The sequence below is a fragment of the Enoplosus armatus genome, chromosome 23 (assembly GCF_043641665.1).
Source record: "Enoplosus armatus isolate fEnoArm2 chromosome 23, fEnoArm2.hap1, whole genome shotgun sequence".
NCBI classification, from domain to species: domain Eukaryota; kingdom Metazoa; phylum Chordata; class Actinopteri; order Centrarchiformes; family Enoplosidae; genus Enoplosus; species Enoplosus armatus.
In genome coordinates this window covers 2,781,190-2,796,685 of record NC_092202.1, presented here as the reverse complement: position 1 = coordinate 2,796,685, position 15,496 = coordinate 2,781,190, and the positions used below count along the sequence as shown (strand labels likewise).

Below are 15,496 nucleotides of genomic sequence, written 5' to 3'. Positions count from 1 at the left end.
GCAGAAAGGTCTGTGAACGGAGGTGTTCGAGAGTTTGCTTTCCAGAAATAAAGCTTTTATAAAAAAGGAACAAAAGGACAAGACGCACTACACACAAACACTGAACCTGTACGTAGTGCGACAGTTTCGATGTCAGAACTGACTTGAAGGAAAGAACGCTTGTTGTCTCTGTATGTGTCCCTTTAGAAATGGTACAAATGTGCATATTCTGGCATTTTAAAAGTCAAAAAATGGTAAAACAACAAAACCTTTGAACGCAAACTGCAAAAGAAACTGTGCTTGTTGTCAAAACCACAAAAGGCCTGATTACAAAAAGTTAGCTTATGCTGTTGAACTTTGAAACACCTGACCGCTCTTCCTCTTCCCTCGTTGAATTTTTTCCCGCTGTGGCACCAAACATGACTCGTAATGGCACGACACAACAGTAACTTTAACACTCTCACCAGCCACTTTCCCTCAGCTAGCTAGCCTTTTAAAACTGGAACAGGGTTGTTGCTCATCTGTAAGGCTCATTGTTTTTGGTTTTTACCAATTCTTGATGGAAAACAAAAGGAGCTTATTTTGACTAAGACTTTATGTTCCTGCTCATCCAAATGTTTCCTGGTTAAAGACACCGATAGCTGTAATTTACAGAAACCAAAACAGGACATGCTTTAATAGAGAAACCTCAAATTATATAAGATAAAAACAATAAATTCTTGGAAATGTTTCTTAAGTAAAAAACAAAAATAATGAGCCCCTCCAACAGATTCGTCAAAATCTCTCTGGTGGCTGGTTTTCAAACTCGGCCTATAACACTATATGTTATTAGCACCACTTCATGATACAAACACTGCAAACTAGCATCACCGCGCTGCGCTCCAAGTACACGTTCAAGATATTCAATCACTAAAGGTTGCGCCTGTGGTTTTGTTGTGACAGATGTTAGTTCCTCTGGTTGTTCGGGGTGAATGCATGGTACCTGTGTGTTAGCGTGAAGCTAATTTAGCACGGTATAATATGCACACGAAAGAAAAACGCTAAAGAAGACTGTGATGACGGTGATGGTTACTGTGACGAGGAGGATTACAATCAGAAGTTGCTCAAGTGTCTCATCCGAAACAGTTGATTGGTTACTGTATCGCCTCAATCTGCTTTTACCTCCGAAATGGACCGCTGTGCACACGGCGATGTCAGCCTCTTGGATTGGCATTACTCAGTCTCTCCAGCTGACGCCACAGTGCAAAGCGAGTGTTACAGATTCAGCCATCTTGTTTTGTTAAGGTGCCTTTTTGCAGTGTGGGCTCAGAGGATTTTTGAAGGGTCGTAATCCAGGAGGCTGGCATGCGACCCGAACACGTCTCAACCGATCCGAGTGGCGCTCCAGTGCAAAGCTCCGCCTACAGGGAAAAAAGCCTGGATACTTATGTGAGCGTACTGGGCGGAGCCGGTGGCAGCCATAAGCGCCTCCCCCTCTGTTGAGTGACAGTCTGTTGGGGATTTACCGCTGGCTGGTTCAGTCTCTGGACTGGTAGAACAGGATGTATCCTGACTCAGAGTTCTTGGAAATGTCCGATGTCAGACCGTAGAACTCCTCGATCGCCTGCGCATCGATTTTCTACAAGAAAAGAAGATAAAAGGTTGGACTTCAGACATGCAGGGTGCTCCTATAGTTCTGCAGTCAAACTACTTCTTCTTTGATGGCAGCTGTGTCTGCATGTTAAGTACGGAGCACAAACCAGGAACTGATTAGCTTAGCTTAGCATTAAGACTGGAGGCAAGAGGAAGCTGCTAGCTCTTTCCAAACCTCAATGTGATGACAGGACGTTAGCAAGTCACTGCTCCCAGCCAAGAAACAATTACTTCATTATGAGATACAACCTGCTAATTAGTGGGCTAAAAGACCCAAAAAGAAGAGATGAACAGACAAAAGGAAAGATATAAAGAAGTAACACATTTAAGAAAGAGAACAAAAGCTAGAATACAAAAAGCAGTGAGAGAGACAGACTGAGAGAGTAAATCCCCACAAACCATTAAAAAAATGATAAGTTAGCATTTCTGCTCTGCAAACTCAGCAGAATCTCACAGAACTTGGCCAGTTTCTCTCCACTGGACCAGATGTTCGAGCGGGCCTCCTTCCCATCATAGTGGAAAATTACACTGGTGATGGGATCAGCTTTAAACATCAGTCCTTGATGACTGTGACTGAGCAGTTTCCTCTGTATTTAAACAGCACCTCCCACTGCCGGGGACATTTAAAGCAAAATAAACCATTTTAATTGGTTCCCAAATAAGAAATGCCTCCAATGATTTGATATTTAATTGGGCCAAACAAGAACCATGACTGAACTGGAGCCATACTTGGATCAGAAAGGAGGGCCGATGGGTTTTGTTGCAGGTCTGTAACTTCAGAATAATTTCCGAGGACAATAGAAATGACAACTGTATGTAATTCGGTATAAATAATCCAGAAATAGAGAGAATTCTCTACAACTCATATTTCTAATTAATTAATTCCAATACATTGTTAGCATAGATGAACATGCAACAATGTAAAATTAGTCTATAGGCAAGAATACAATTATTAATTAATAACATAGATGGAGAATAAAGTTTTCAATAATTCCTAATTATCCTGTAATTAGTACCAAATGACACAGTCATCAGTTGATGTGAGAGGTATCTACAGAAAAATCATGTCCAGCACCGTAAGAGTCACAAAATCTGCATAATACTGACGTGAACCAAAGGAGAACTATTACACAACGTTCTACTCGACAAACCCTGGCACTTTAACCACCGTGACTGCGCGGCCAGTTAACCGCTGATAGCTTGATTGCTGCGGCATACCGTTCTTTTTGGCGTGAAGAAAAGAAAAAATAACAAAACTGAAAGGTTACTTGGCTCCAGCTGAAACACAGCAGCGTGCCGAGGCTTTGGCCGTGTGCTCGTGTGGTTGACTGCCAGTGACTGAAGAGCAGTCTACGTACCAGCCATACGTCTGGTTTCAGAGACTATTAATATCGTCACTATCATAATGCAAACTGCTCCATCTCCAGCCGTCACGTCAGCTACAGTGTGGATGGCAGCGTGCTGAGAGGGGAGCTGTTAGCGGAGCGCTATCACACGTGCTAGAAGGATGTCAGACCGTGTTGGTTCTATGCAGGTTGCCATGTTTCTCCTGTCACCACGTCGGAGAGGAAAGCAGATGGTTTAATAGGCGAAGCTGCAGAGGATCAGCAGACGACCAAAATCTTATTTGAGTGAAAGACGTTTTAACTTTATGAAAGTTAAACGTTTTCCACGAGCTCAGGTTCCTTATCGACATCACCTATTTGCAGATTGTAAAAATGAGCAGCAGGAGAAGCAGACAGAGCAGCGGTCTGTCATGTTTTTAACTCTCCGAACACAATGTCCAGTCCAGGTCTTCCTGATCCAGCTGACAGTCGGGTGAATAATGTTTCAATTAAAAAGGAAAATCGAAGAAGGTACATGTGATGTTGAGAGGGAGAGGAGGATGAAGAGCCAAGCCAGAGAGAATGAAGAAAAGAGGAGAGAGCTAAACATTATTCTCATTCCAGATCTCGTCCACGAGCCTTTGGGCGAATCCTGACCTCTAATCTGAAGCAGGACTTTTTCTTCTGTTTTCTTTCCCGTTATCTTCTCACATTTATACTCCATGAATGCTTTCATCCTCTTTTCTATTTCTCTTAATTGTAACCTGATCGCTAAAAACCCGTTTTCATTTTTTTCATCATTTAGCAGCAGTTAAGGTATCTAGGTCGGCCTGTCGCATGAAATCCAGACACAACATTCGGAGCGCCGGGATCTACTGTTTAATCTTTGATCGGTGTTTAAACCCGTTTCAGCCTCTTTACACTGGTCACATTTTTGCTTTCAGAGTTGAGGTTAAATAGCCTTTTCTTTCTGGTCTTTTAAATCACTTTTCAAATCCTAGATAATACTTTTATCATAGAACTTACACCTTTATTCGACTTAATTCTGCTCCTGTAGTCCACTCATTCTTATCCAGGTTCTGTTGTTTTTAACTGCTTTGTTTTAAAGCCTGTTTTATTCTGTATTTTTTCAACATTAATTGTGTCTCTTAATTCTGTTGCTCTATAAACAGTTATCATTTTAAGATTTATCTGCAGACGCAAATATGTAAAAATGAGAAAACAAGGTAGATTTGATTTTTTTTTTTTTTAAAAACAGTTTCGAGTTATTATCAAACTAATCAGCTACTAAACTAATCTAACTAATCTTTTAAAGCCTGTCTATCAGCCAGTTGCAACAGAGAAGGTTAAAGCCTGAACACTTCCACTCTTTTCTATATTAGCATGACACGATGTGCAGGGAAATAAAAACAGTTAATCTTTGTTAAGTGGAACTAAAAAAACAAAGCTCAAGGTGAGCTTGCTGAATCATTTAAAAAAAAAAAAAGAGTCAACCAATATAGTCCCCACATTTAACACGTAATGGTTTTAAACAAATACTACAAATTGAATGTGAAAAAGAAACTTTCCCTCACCTCTACGATGTCGTCATCGAACAGCAGCCAGAAGCCGTGGCTCTTGACGATGGTGATGTAGTGTCCGCGGTTGGGACCACTGCAGAGAGGAGGAAAAACAAAGTGAGACACGTTATGAAAATAATGGCTGACAGGATTTAAACACTCACTTTTTGTGTTAAATCTTTCATTCAGGCGAGTTTTGGGTAATCTCCAAGGTGGAATTCTGAAAAGTGCCAGCATGTTCGAAGGTTTTTTTCCTTTGTTTTGACATATAATGTTTATCCACCAGAGAAAAGCACCACTGGAAGACGATCCAGCGACTAACAACTCGCATATTCATCAGCTGACGTCAGCTAATCAGCCTCAGAGGACGTTCCAGATCCCTGAATCACCTGAACTGAACATTTGAACGATTCAAGCAGCCTGAAGAAAACAGCAGCAGCCATGTTTGCAGGATACCTGTTAACCTAAAAGGTTTTATCTGACTTGTTACTGTTTTAGTATTTTCAATGTGAAGCCTTCTATAAGTTTCTTTTAATACGTTCTGTACAAATAAAGTCATTAATTAATGATTTCTTTTCTATGAGCAAACGTCTTCTAAAAGTTTAGAATAGCAGGCAGATCATTCCTGGTCCAAGGATCAGCTGATTACATACACCATGTTAAACTGGGCAGACACTGTGTGTTTTTATTAATCTTGCATGTTAAATTGTTTCGACACTGCTGTCAGAGCCTGAAACTTTTACGCTCGCACTTCACGGATCAAGGACGCGGCTGCTCACTCAGAACGTAAACACTGAACCCCCGGTCGGTTTTATCTGTTGACTATTCCAATAAAAGCTTATTCAAACAAGACAACTCAACAATGCTGACAAAAAGAGAGAACACCAGCATTATTGTATGCAATTCTACCACGAACGGAAAGTAAGAAAAAAAGATAAACACGGAGCAACAGATGGCTGGAAGATGAAGACAACATGTTCAGTTTTATATCGCAGCTCAGTCAAGACTGCAGTTTTAGCCACAAGATATAAAATACTTCTCCTATAATATTAAAAGAAGCTCACTCCGGTTTATTACGGATCTTTTTAGGCTTTCAGTTTGTCTGTCTTTGTGCAACATCCATGTACTTCTTTGGAAGGTCAGAGAGTCACGTTACGTCCTTTCTGTTAAAAGTTAGAAGAAGTAGACAGAAGAGCCTACCTGCCACAGTGTACAACGACAGCCACCAGGTCGTACATGCGGTCGGGGTTGGTGGCGTCCCCGGACGTGTTGAAGAGGCGGAGCTCCAGGGGGAAGACGACGCGATAGGACAGTTTGGTGTAGCGGTGCAGCTGGTCCATGTATTTAAAGCGCTTCAGGTGGAGGGCGAGGATCATCGGTAGCTTCTTTACCCTCATCCTGATAGAGAGACAGAGAGAGACAGAGATTCTTAATGGTATGAAGTGGTTTTAATGGTGTTCCTGAGGCTTTGGTGGAATTCATTTTTTTTCCCTTCATGGCAGAAAAGGCACTGAGTGATGTGATGAATGGAACTGAAATGATCTCTGAACTGAAGTACACTCTCAACACTCAAATTACAAAGAAAATCTTAAAATCAAAGACAAAATAAAGAGCAGGGCTTGTAAAAGGTCAGTGGAAAAATACCAAGAGGGAGGTAAAATCACACAAAGACAGGCAAGACAGCATGGACAATTTGTCCCCAAGTAAAACTCAGGGGCCTAAAAGCTTTCCATGCTGACGCCATTGCTCTTCCAGACCCCCTACCAGGAACAAGAAGTGTGTTTTAGACGCTTTGTGCTCTTCCTAATTTGGCCGAACCTTTGGCTCGCGTCCTCGCAGAATTCTGCTCAGTGTTAAGGGAGGTGCAGTCGCTGGTGACAGCATGGCCCTTTCAGGCTAATGGATGGTACTTGGTGCACTTAGCAGGCGCTCAAAAATGGTGGATGATGTGTATAAAAATACATGTAGACTCACCGGACTGACACTTTCTACCAGTTGCTTTAGGCTGTTTGAGGAACGACCAGCGGTTGTTAGACTGCCGTGCAACAGTTAATAATAGCATCTTGGCCCACATCAAGCCTAAATACTCATGATGAACTTGTCAGAATGTAACAGGAAGGCCCTGACTGGTTGCTATAGTAATGTCAGATGTGGTTTCAAGGGTTCTTTCAAATGGAACAAACCGTCACCGTATTCGTCCGCTTAGACAAACCTAAGCAGCAATGCTACGCATAAAACTGCGGTTACAAGCGCTCCTGCACAGCTATGTAGAGACAACGTGGTAATTTAGACGGCAGCTTCTCGTAGCCAAGAGCAACTATTTTCAAAATGCCCCAAATCTTTCATGTGGTTACAGCAACAGCCCCCTTTAAGTTTTGTGCATCCCCACTTTACAGATTTTGATCAGTGTCTGAAGCCTCCGTTTTGCAGAAAAAGAAACGACGGCATGATTATATTTGTACTACGAGAGGACAAAATAAACATTACAATAAGTACATAATCTCGATAATGACAAATCAACAATACCTAGTCAATGTTTTTGGGTATTTCAGGTCTCACTCTGTGACAAAATTTGGGTAAAAGTGAACCTATTATTCATTTAGAACTGTACAATATCTCCATATAATGTATAATGTAATGTTGTAACCATGTAGAAGGACAATAAAACATTTATTAACTATTATTACTATTATAAATAGTGAATAATGCCTATCACAATTTCCTTAAGTCCAAGTTGACGTCTTCAAATGTCTTGTGTTGTCCAACCAACAGCCTGAACCCCCACAGATATTCAGTTTACAATTATATAAAATCCTAACATTTGAAAAGCTAAAGCCAATGAATTTGAAAATGACTTAAGCAATTAATCTATTGCTATTAATAGGTTAGTTATTGACCTGCCCTAAATGTTTTAGAAGGAAAGTCAGATTCTAGATCTGCACGGCAGGAAATGAAAAGCAACTAGCTGATAATGTCACCCACCTTTTCTGGGCTTCCTGTTTGCTGCGACACTGCTCACAGTAGTATTTGTATTCACTGCATAACGTCTCTGTGTTGCTGAAGCCCCTGTTAAGACACACACACACACATTTACCAACACAAATCAATAACGTTTAGAAGTCCTGGTGTAAAATTCAAGGTTTTTTCAGTGGCTTTCCACACAAGGTTTCCATGGGTGACTGACGAGAGCCCCGTGTTACCTGAGGCAGTGTGTGATGGAGGTGTTCTGCTCCACATCCACCGACAGATCCAGGAAGTCCTCGTCTTTACTGCTCACCTGCAATGCAAGTGAAGACACTCGAGGTCACGTGGACTATCTCATTCAAAAGAACTGTTTTGGAATGGAGCATTATGAACAGATGAAGGCGCGACCAGGTACACATGTACTGTAAAAACTTTGAGAATTAAATTAAAAGGTGCCCTGTGGAGGTCTGACACGTGTCAAGTATTTGAAACCCTGTGTTATCTACATTCACATTTACTGGCGTGCAGTCTTCTTCTTCTTCCCTGCCTTCGCTGGCCCATTGCTGCATATCTTGGCGTGTTACCGCCACCTATAGATCACTGGAATAGTGTGAAACCATTGGTATTGGTGTTACCCGCAAAACTGGGCCCCGCTCCATCATTACGCTGCATGTACTAAAGACTTTAGGGAATCAACTGTATCTTGATGAGGAACGGACCCTAATGACGTCATAACATCAGAAAATCTTGAGTCAACAATTATGAATGAATAAATATACATTTGTTCATTATGTTATGCTCCTGTCTCCCCCTTTAACTATGGAACGCCATGTTTATTGAGTTAAATATGGACCACGTTTCAAACGCCCCTAAAACAAACTTTATACTGTATTTGCTCTTTTATTTGCCATTTCTGGTTTAATTTCCTCTGCGTCTGTCACAGTCCTGCCTGTTTTATATTCCATGATAAATGTAATAAGTTTGTTAAGCCAAATAAAGTACACCACTACTTAAATCCTTACAAACTGCACCAGAGTCTGCAGGGAAAAGCACTTATTTTGTCAGGCGTCTCACTTACAGCTTCACAGTTGAGGCAGCGCGTCTCATTGGTCAGTGTTCCTTGGAAGATCTCATGGACCCACGTCTGTTGTGTCTCCTTTCCTCCTTCCCCTTCTCCTCCTCCTCCTCCTCCTCCTCCTCCATCACTTCCTCCTCCTCCTCCGTTCTGCACCAGTTTTCCATTCTGCTGTCGCTCCTGGCTCTTCTCCTCCTGGAGCAGGTCTGCGATGGTGTTGAGGAGGTAGTTGAGGAATTCGTGGGCGTCCTGCTGCATGTAGTTGTCAAACAGCTCTGAGAGGAACAGAAACAAAAAAAACATATGGAGGAAATGGAAAGAGGAATATAGACAAAGGACGTAAATTAAGCCACAGAGAAACGGAGGGGGAAAGAAGAAGTGTTGAAGAAAGAGGGAACAGAAAATAAACAACATCAGCATGTGTTGGCGAGGAGAAATAGAGCCAATTAAGAGCGTCGCTTCTTTTTCATCTGTTTTCCGCTCCAGGATTTGGCTGACAATTTTATTTCCTCAGCTGTGAGATTAACTTCCCAGCTGAGATAGCCCTCCCCTGCGTCTTTTCTCTTCTTCTTCTTCTCTCCGCCTCATCCCTTTCTCCCTCACCAATCGGTTAACTGTGTCGCTCCACGGTGAAAGGAAGTCAGTCTGAGCAAATAACCGATGAAAGACAACTTTTCTAAATCACCTGGTGTTGGATGGATGTACAGAAAAATACAGGAAGTCGTGTGTTTATGTTTCAGCTGTCAAAACTACAATCTGAACATTATTGCGTTTTAATGTTAAGGTTTTAGTACTTTAGCCAGAGGGGAAGATCATTCTCTCCTTCCTAACAATAAAATATTCATACTGCAACGACACCTACCATTTTCTTTTCTCAGCCGTGAGATGAATTTCTTGGGAGGGATGACTCCGACCTTCTTCTTCTGCGTGGCGATGCTGTTGAACAGGTCGGCCAGGCAGGTGAGGAGGGACTCCTTACGACGCGGCTGCACCTGAAAAGAAGGACACACAGAAAGACTGTTAACTGGCTCTGATGTACAGAACAATAAAGTACAGGTGAGGCAAGCCAGAGTCACATTTAATCTAATCTACACAGTGATATTGAGGACGTATGAAATTTATATTTAACTCATTAATCAGGACGAGAGGTAACTGAAGAAGAAAACAGTTACGGGAGATTTTGAAATCTCTCTCTTAAGGTAATTAAACAACAGATAAAATACTTACTCCTCCTGAAGTGTGGACTACTATCGGACCGATCATAAGACGAGAAACACTTTTATCAGACGTGTCCTGTTGGGATGGTTTGTCTAAGATACTATTATTCAAATAAGATAAACCCTCACTCCTGAAGTCTTTTCTCACGTAACAGTGAAACATGAAATACTTCCAATAAAAGCAGAACACGCTCTAAATTCCACATTTATGAAGCTTGCCCAAGTATATTTTCAAGTGCAGTTAATTCTTCATTCTGCATCTCAGTCACATATTCACAAACTCTGCAGTCAAGCTCTTGGACACAGACGGTTAGCAGTTAGCATTATACAGGCTACTAATCATACGTACGTACTTAAAACAGATGATTTGGTAGGGGGGCGCTTTCTTTTTTCCACTTTTACTCTGGGGCAGCAAAACGTGTTACATGAGCCACTGTATTCACATACAGGACAAGCACTCACAAACTGCATGTTCCTTTTTATCAAATTATTAGCGACTACGACGGCGCATTAGGACCACTGTAGGTAAAAAAAAATAAAATTATATTATAGAGCCGAGGGACTGAGGTAATATTCAGGAAAAAAAACTCTGAATTTCCAAGAGCAAAGTGGTAAATCTACTTTTACTTTACATTATTTAATTTTAGCCCAGCAACATTACACCTACAGGCAACCCATAATGCAACACACCATTAATGTAAAGTTCATCCTGTAATGCAGGGACCGAACATCTGCTGAATACATAAATGTCCTTGAATATAATGCGACCCATTTCATTCACACATAATATATAGAAAAAATACAAAAATATATATATAGTCTTATGGGCCAATACATTATTTTTGGGGGTGTTTAAGTGGATTCTTTAGTAAGAGAAGCCGGGCCACTGAACAAACGTGAGGACTGCTGGTCGATACAGCCTCAGTGTTTCTCTCATCACTCACCTTGTATGCCAACACCTTCTCCCTGAACGGTCGACAGAAATACAGAGCCTGCAGCACTGAGTTACAGTAGCAGGTGTTGCCAAACTAGAAAAAAGAAACAGAGGCATAATGAGACACGACGACAAAGACAGATACGGGACAGAGGGGAGGGGATGTTCCAGCCTGAGGTAAGTTTTTGTACTTTGATTTAAAGCTTAAACCTACGTAGAGCTACACCGTCTTACATTTTATACCAACTGAGGGGAAGCAATATGTGTCCTTAACTGACACTTACGTTGACCAATCCGAAGTAGTGTTCATTAACGGGAAACTGTTCCGGTCCAATCTCCTTTTCCAAGGCAGAGGCATTGGCGCCCTGGAGATGAAGAGGAGGAAGAGAAACATTTAACGGATATTCTGGAAATTTCTGGGGTCATTCAACATGTCCTCTGTGGTTAAAAGCATAAAGATGTATGTGCAATGACACAGTAGAATAACATTTCCTTTACATATTTGATGTTAATTGTCATCATTTTCCAAACACTGGTGAAATGATCCATCAGAAACCCTCCTTTGTCCTCTAGTTTCCTCCTCATTGTTTTCTGTTTTCCTGCTCCATTTTCTCTCTCCTCAGCTGGACTGTCAACCATCTGTTTGTTGCAGCTGTGTTTCCTGCTTCGTTTCCTCTTTTTATACATTCTTTTTACAGATTTTCTCTCTTACTCTCATTACTTGTTTGTATATATTTCATACCTTTTGTAACAATTAAAAAGGCATCTTTGTATTGAAAACTTGTGTGAGTCGAGATAAACCTTCCATCAAGTCACTTCTTTAATATTATTAAGATTACTTGGCTTGACTTGATTCGATTGAGATGTCTGATGTGACCGATGGTCCATCTCACTGTGTCACCACATTATCTGTGCTTTAAACTGTCTTTTCACTTCAGGGTTTTGAATAAATTACAGGTAAAGTGTTTGGTTATTTAGAGCGACAGTACAGTTGAGTAATGTCAATCCATCAGTTTATCGATATCAGGCCATAATTGGCTAAAATGTTATTATAAAAGGCGTCAAATTATGCCAGTTATATTCCACTGTTTTGTCATCTGCATGATGCATGTGTTGATGATGCCACTTCCTGATTTTGTAATACTATCCAACAGTGCCCAAAAATCCCCAGATTCCATGATTTCATCCAAATGTTCTAACAGACTTCATGACAGGTGGTACAACAATAACAAGGGTTGTACCTTTATTTGTGAAGTGTCTCCATCTATTTATTCATTTCTTGCCATAAAAAGCTAAACAACATTTTTACATCAGGTAACAATTTGAAAGTCTGCAGTTTACAGAGGAACTTTCCAGGATCAACCAAGAAAAGATGACAAAATGATGATTACAAAACTGGCTCAAATAAAAGGTCAACATGATTTCTAACTTGTAACATGATGTTAAAGAAAGGAAATTGAAAACCTGTGGTTGTTTACCTCTTTATGTAAACAAGTAAAAAACATGATTCAAGCACAAATTTTGACAAAAGCAGGGCTTGTGGATTTTCAATAAGACGATAAAGCAGTCTCTTGAAAATGTCTGAAATGACCACAGATCATCTATCAGCAAAAAACTAACCTCTTAAAGAGTGGCTCTGTTTTACGATTATAACATCTGCAACTGTTCAAATGGCCTTGTTGGCAACTGGCTGACTTTCATAAGACTAAACTTTCATAAGCTGTGAAATTTAACAGTGAAACAAGTCTTTCAGTCATCATAAAACCTTTTTATTTCTGGATGTCATTTGGTCTGAGCTTCTAGAAATCAAATATCATATTAAGGCAGGAGAGAGAGACTAAAAGAGAGGAGGGATGATGATGATGATAACGATGATGCAGCTTTTCCTTCATGAGTGAATGGCTACAGAAGTGGAGCCACGCCGTTGTTACTCATCATCACACTGCAGTCTATGTAAAGTCAACAAGAGGCGAGTAAATGAAGGCCTGGCTGACGTTATTTATCTGACACAACATCCAAACATCACAGGGTTATAAACAGAGCCAGAGCACAAAAACAAGCTTTCTGATGTCTGAAAGGCAAACAGAGAGGAAGTCAAATGTCTGTCTGGAAAAAGGGAGGAAGATTTGTTCAATATGTGCTGTAAACGGTAACACACGCTTGAATTAATTTATGTTTTCAACACTGGCTTGAAGCAACAACTGAATCGACGGAAATGAAAGTGAACTGAACTCTGTCGGTTGTGCAGGACAGCTTGAAAACCGTTTTAGACATCAGCCTCAGTGAAAACTAGATTTCAGACAGGAAGCGCTAATTGACACTGCGATCACGTTTGTTAATCGTGACATGATCAGTCTGGAGGATGTTATGAAGAAAAGTATTTTGCTGTCTAACACCTGGAACGATATTTTCTGATTTGAAAAAAACTTTACGTGTTTATCAATAATTCCTTTTTTTCCCCCTATTTAATAAAATAATATGTCTAAAATCAGCAAAATTATGATGATCAAAATCACCAGAACAGCTACTAAATGGACCTCAACTTTTGAGAAGTCATCCTTAAAGTGATGAGAACATTTTTATTTAAACATCTACCACTCAACAAAAACAGGGCAACTCCATCTGCTGAAGAAGACTGTGTGATGACATTTGGTACAAAAAAAGTATTGCGGTTTGATACCCAGTGATAACCAAATTCGTATGATTAAGTTGTGACATAAAAGCTGGGAAATACAGGCCTGTAAGACGAGACATCACCTGGGATACTGTAATAACAGCTGACGTTATCTTCCATTTGTCTATAACGCAGAGTTACGGTCAACTGATCACTAGGCAATAAATTAAATAAACAATAAACATCTCTGGTCATCATGTTCACATCACTATTGACTACATTTTTCTTCTCTGAAAACATAAACAACCATCCCCAAAATGTTGCTACAATATCAATACTGAGGTGTAACTGCCCAGCTCTGGTTTGTGCAGCCCTTCTGGTGACTTTCATGGTTTCACCAGCTAAATTGATTTTCTGAAAAACAAATACCTTCCGGGCAGCAACTGGTAGACTGCCAAAGTGGCAAGCAGACTGAACAAACCTGCCAGACACAGCTAATATTAAGCCGTGTTACTATTTGTCTGGTAAGTGCTGGTAATTTGCCACAACGCTGCTGGCCTTCACAGTTAAATGGCTTACATGGCCCGGTGTGTGGTCTTTAAAACACTGTGCATTCACCAGCCACAGTGGCTAAGTAAGAGCTTACTTTCAGCACACACACACACAGAAACCCACATACTGTACTAGCACCAGCCAACAAATTAAAAAGACTGCAGCAGACTTCTCCGTGGCATCTGCCTAACCGTCTGTCAGCTTCTGAAAGGTGCAGCGGGAAGAAACGGGATATGTTACAGTCAGAAGTTAATCTTCTAGCTTTAAGCTCCCCTGCCTGCCTCTGTGACTTAGCTACACCATAAAATAAACAAAGACAGAGCTGGCACATTAAATGCCACAAGAGCAAATGAAGCAGAGACACAATGTCTGACCTTTTTAACCTTGACCTGTCTGCACCAACCCGCCAAACAGGTTGCTGTCCCCCAACTGGAGAGTCTGCTCAACAAGCATCTACTGGCTGATGTGTCTTTCAGCAAGGCACTGCGGGGCTGCTGCATTGTAGCTGACCCTGACCTCTGACCTCCCACAATTTCTGAACATGGATCGATAGAGTATCATATTGTCAAAGCCTCCTAAAAAGCCATTTAGGAGCAGAAGACTGCAGAAGATTTAATTCCTTAAAAGCATTAAAAGTGCGGAGCTAAATACCCAGTAAGGGGCTTTCACGGTTAACTGGGAACCAAAGGTGACAGACTATGAGGACATAATGTTTTAGATCGCTAAGGGGGAAGAAAAAAGAAGCACAAGCACCACACACTTAGCTCTGAATGGACTGTATTTCATTTAGCCTCATAAATACTCACGCCATGAGGGTACAAAGAGTGTGTTGCTAATTTTGAGAACCACAAGATGAACCTTAGCCAAGTCTAAGTATGGAGGAAACATTTGGGGTGTATCCCATGACAGGAAACGCTGAATTTCTCCATCAGTTACAGATTAACAGATAGCAATGTCAGCTGGCTGAGGTGTTTACATTGGCTGACCGTACATATGTTTAGCTATCCACTCGTCTTTCGTGTGCAACAGCTATAAAAAGTAGCTGTAATTATATACTGTAATAAGGACCCGAACTGGGATTTTCATGTGGAAGACCAGTAAGCAAACAACTTTGTCCCAACAGACACAGAAGGCTACCGTTGGACTAGCAGGCTAAGCTAGCTAGTTTTCGCCCGTTGGTCAACCCTGCCCTTCTCGCATAAACAAACTACAAGCAAACCAAAGCTGGCTAATAAACTACCAAACAAGCTTAATTTGTGCTTAAAATCACTTTGTTTTTAAACTAAACCGTTATGTCCGCGGAGCTGAAGGGCTACTGTTGACAGGCTAAGCTGTACAACTTTCTGGAAAACCCTGTGTGTTATTATCATGTTGCCCTGTGAGGTTAGCAAACAGGCTAGCAGAGCAGCTAGCTTAGGGTCCTGGCTCACTAGCCCAGGCACCGGACAGAGGCGCAGCGCGCAAATACCAGCGACAAAGCCGAATCTCGGCTCCTTACCATCGTACAAATCGAGGCGATCTTTCGGACTGTCATCAGTATTTCCATCCGTAAGCCGCCATGTTGGACCGAACCCCGATGTTGAAATTATCAGAGCCGATGCGGCTGCAGAGTTCCGGGAGAGCCTTCTGCCTCTGTCTAGTAGTA

At 41.2% G+C, this 15,496-nt stretch overlaps 1 protein-coding gene across 4 annotated transcripts; it reads right to left on the bottom strand.

The window, feature by feature from the left end:
* Positions 1-1,492: 1,492 nt before the first annotated feature.
* On the bottom strand, positions 1,493-15,397 carry usp12b (ubiquitin specific peptidase 12b). Of its 4 annotated transcripts, none has more exons than XM_070929699.1 (11): positions 15,350-15,397; positions 10,970-11,050; positions 10,696-10,779; positions 9,397-9,526; positions 8,666-8,809; positions 8,538-8,632; positions 7,696-7,772; positions 7,478-7,561; positions 5,696-5,893; positions 4,511-4,589; positions 1,493-1,597 (listed from the first exon to the last, which is right to left on the bottom strand). In XM_070929699.1, the coding sequence occupies exons 1-11, from the start codon at positions 15,395-15,397 to the stop codon at positions 1,496-1,498; spliced, it is 1,122 nt and encodes a 373-aa protein (XP_070785800.1). In that variant the 3' UTR covers positions 1,493-1,495. The 4 variants fall into 4 exon arrangements, with proteins under 4 accessions (XP_070785800.1, XP_070785801.1, XP_070785802.1 ...); XM_070929700.1 differs by having other exon boundaries at positions 8,538-8,629; XM_070929701.1 differs by having other exon boundaries at positions 10,696-10,743; positions 15,350-15,385.
* Between the last annotated feature and the right edge of the window lie 99 nt (positions 15,398-15,496).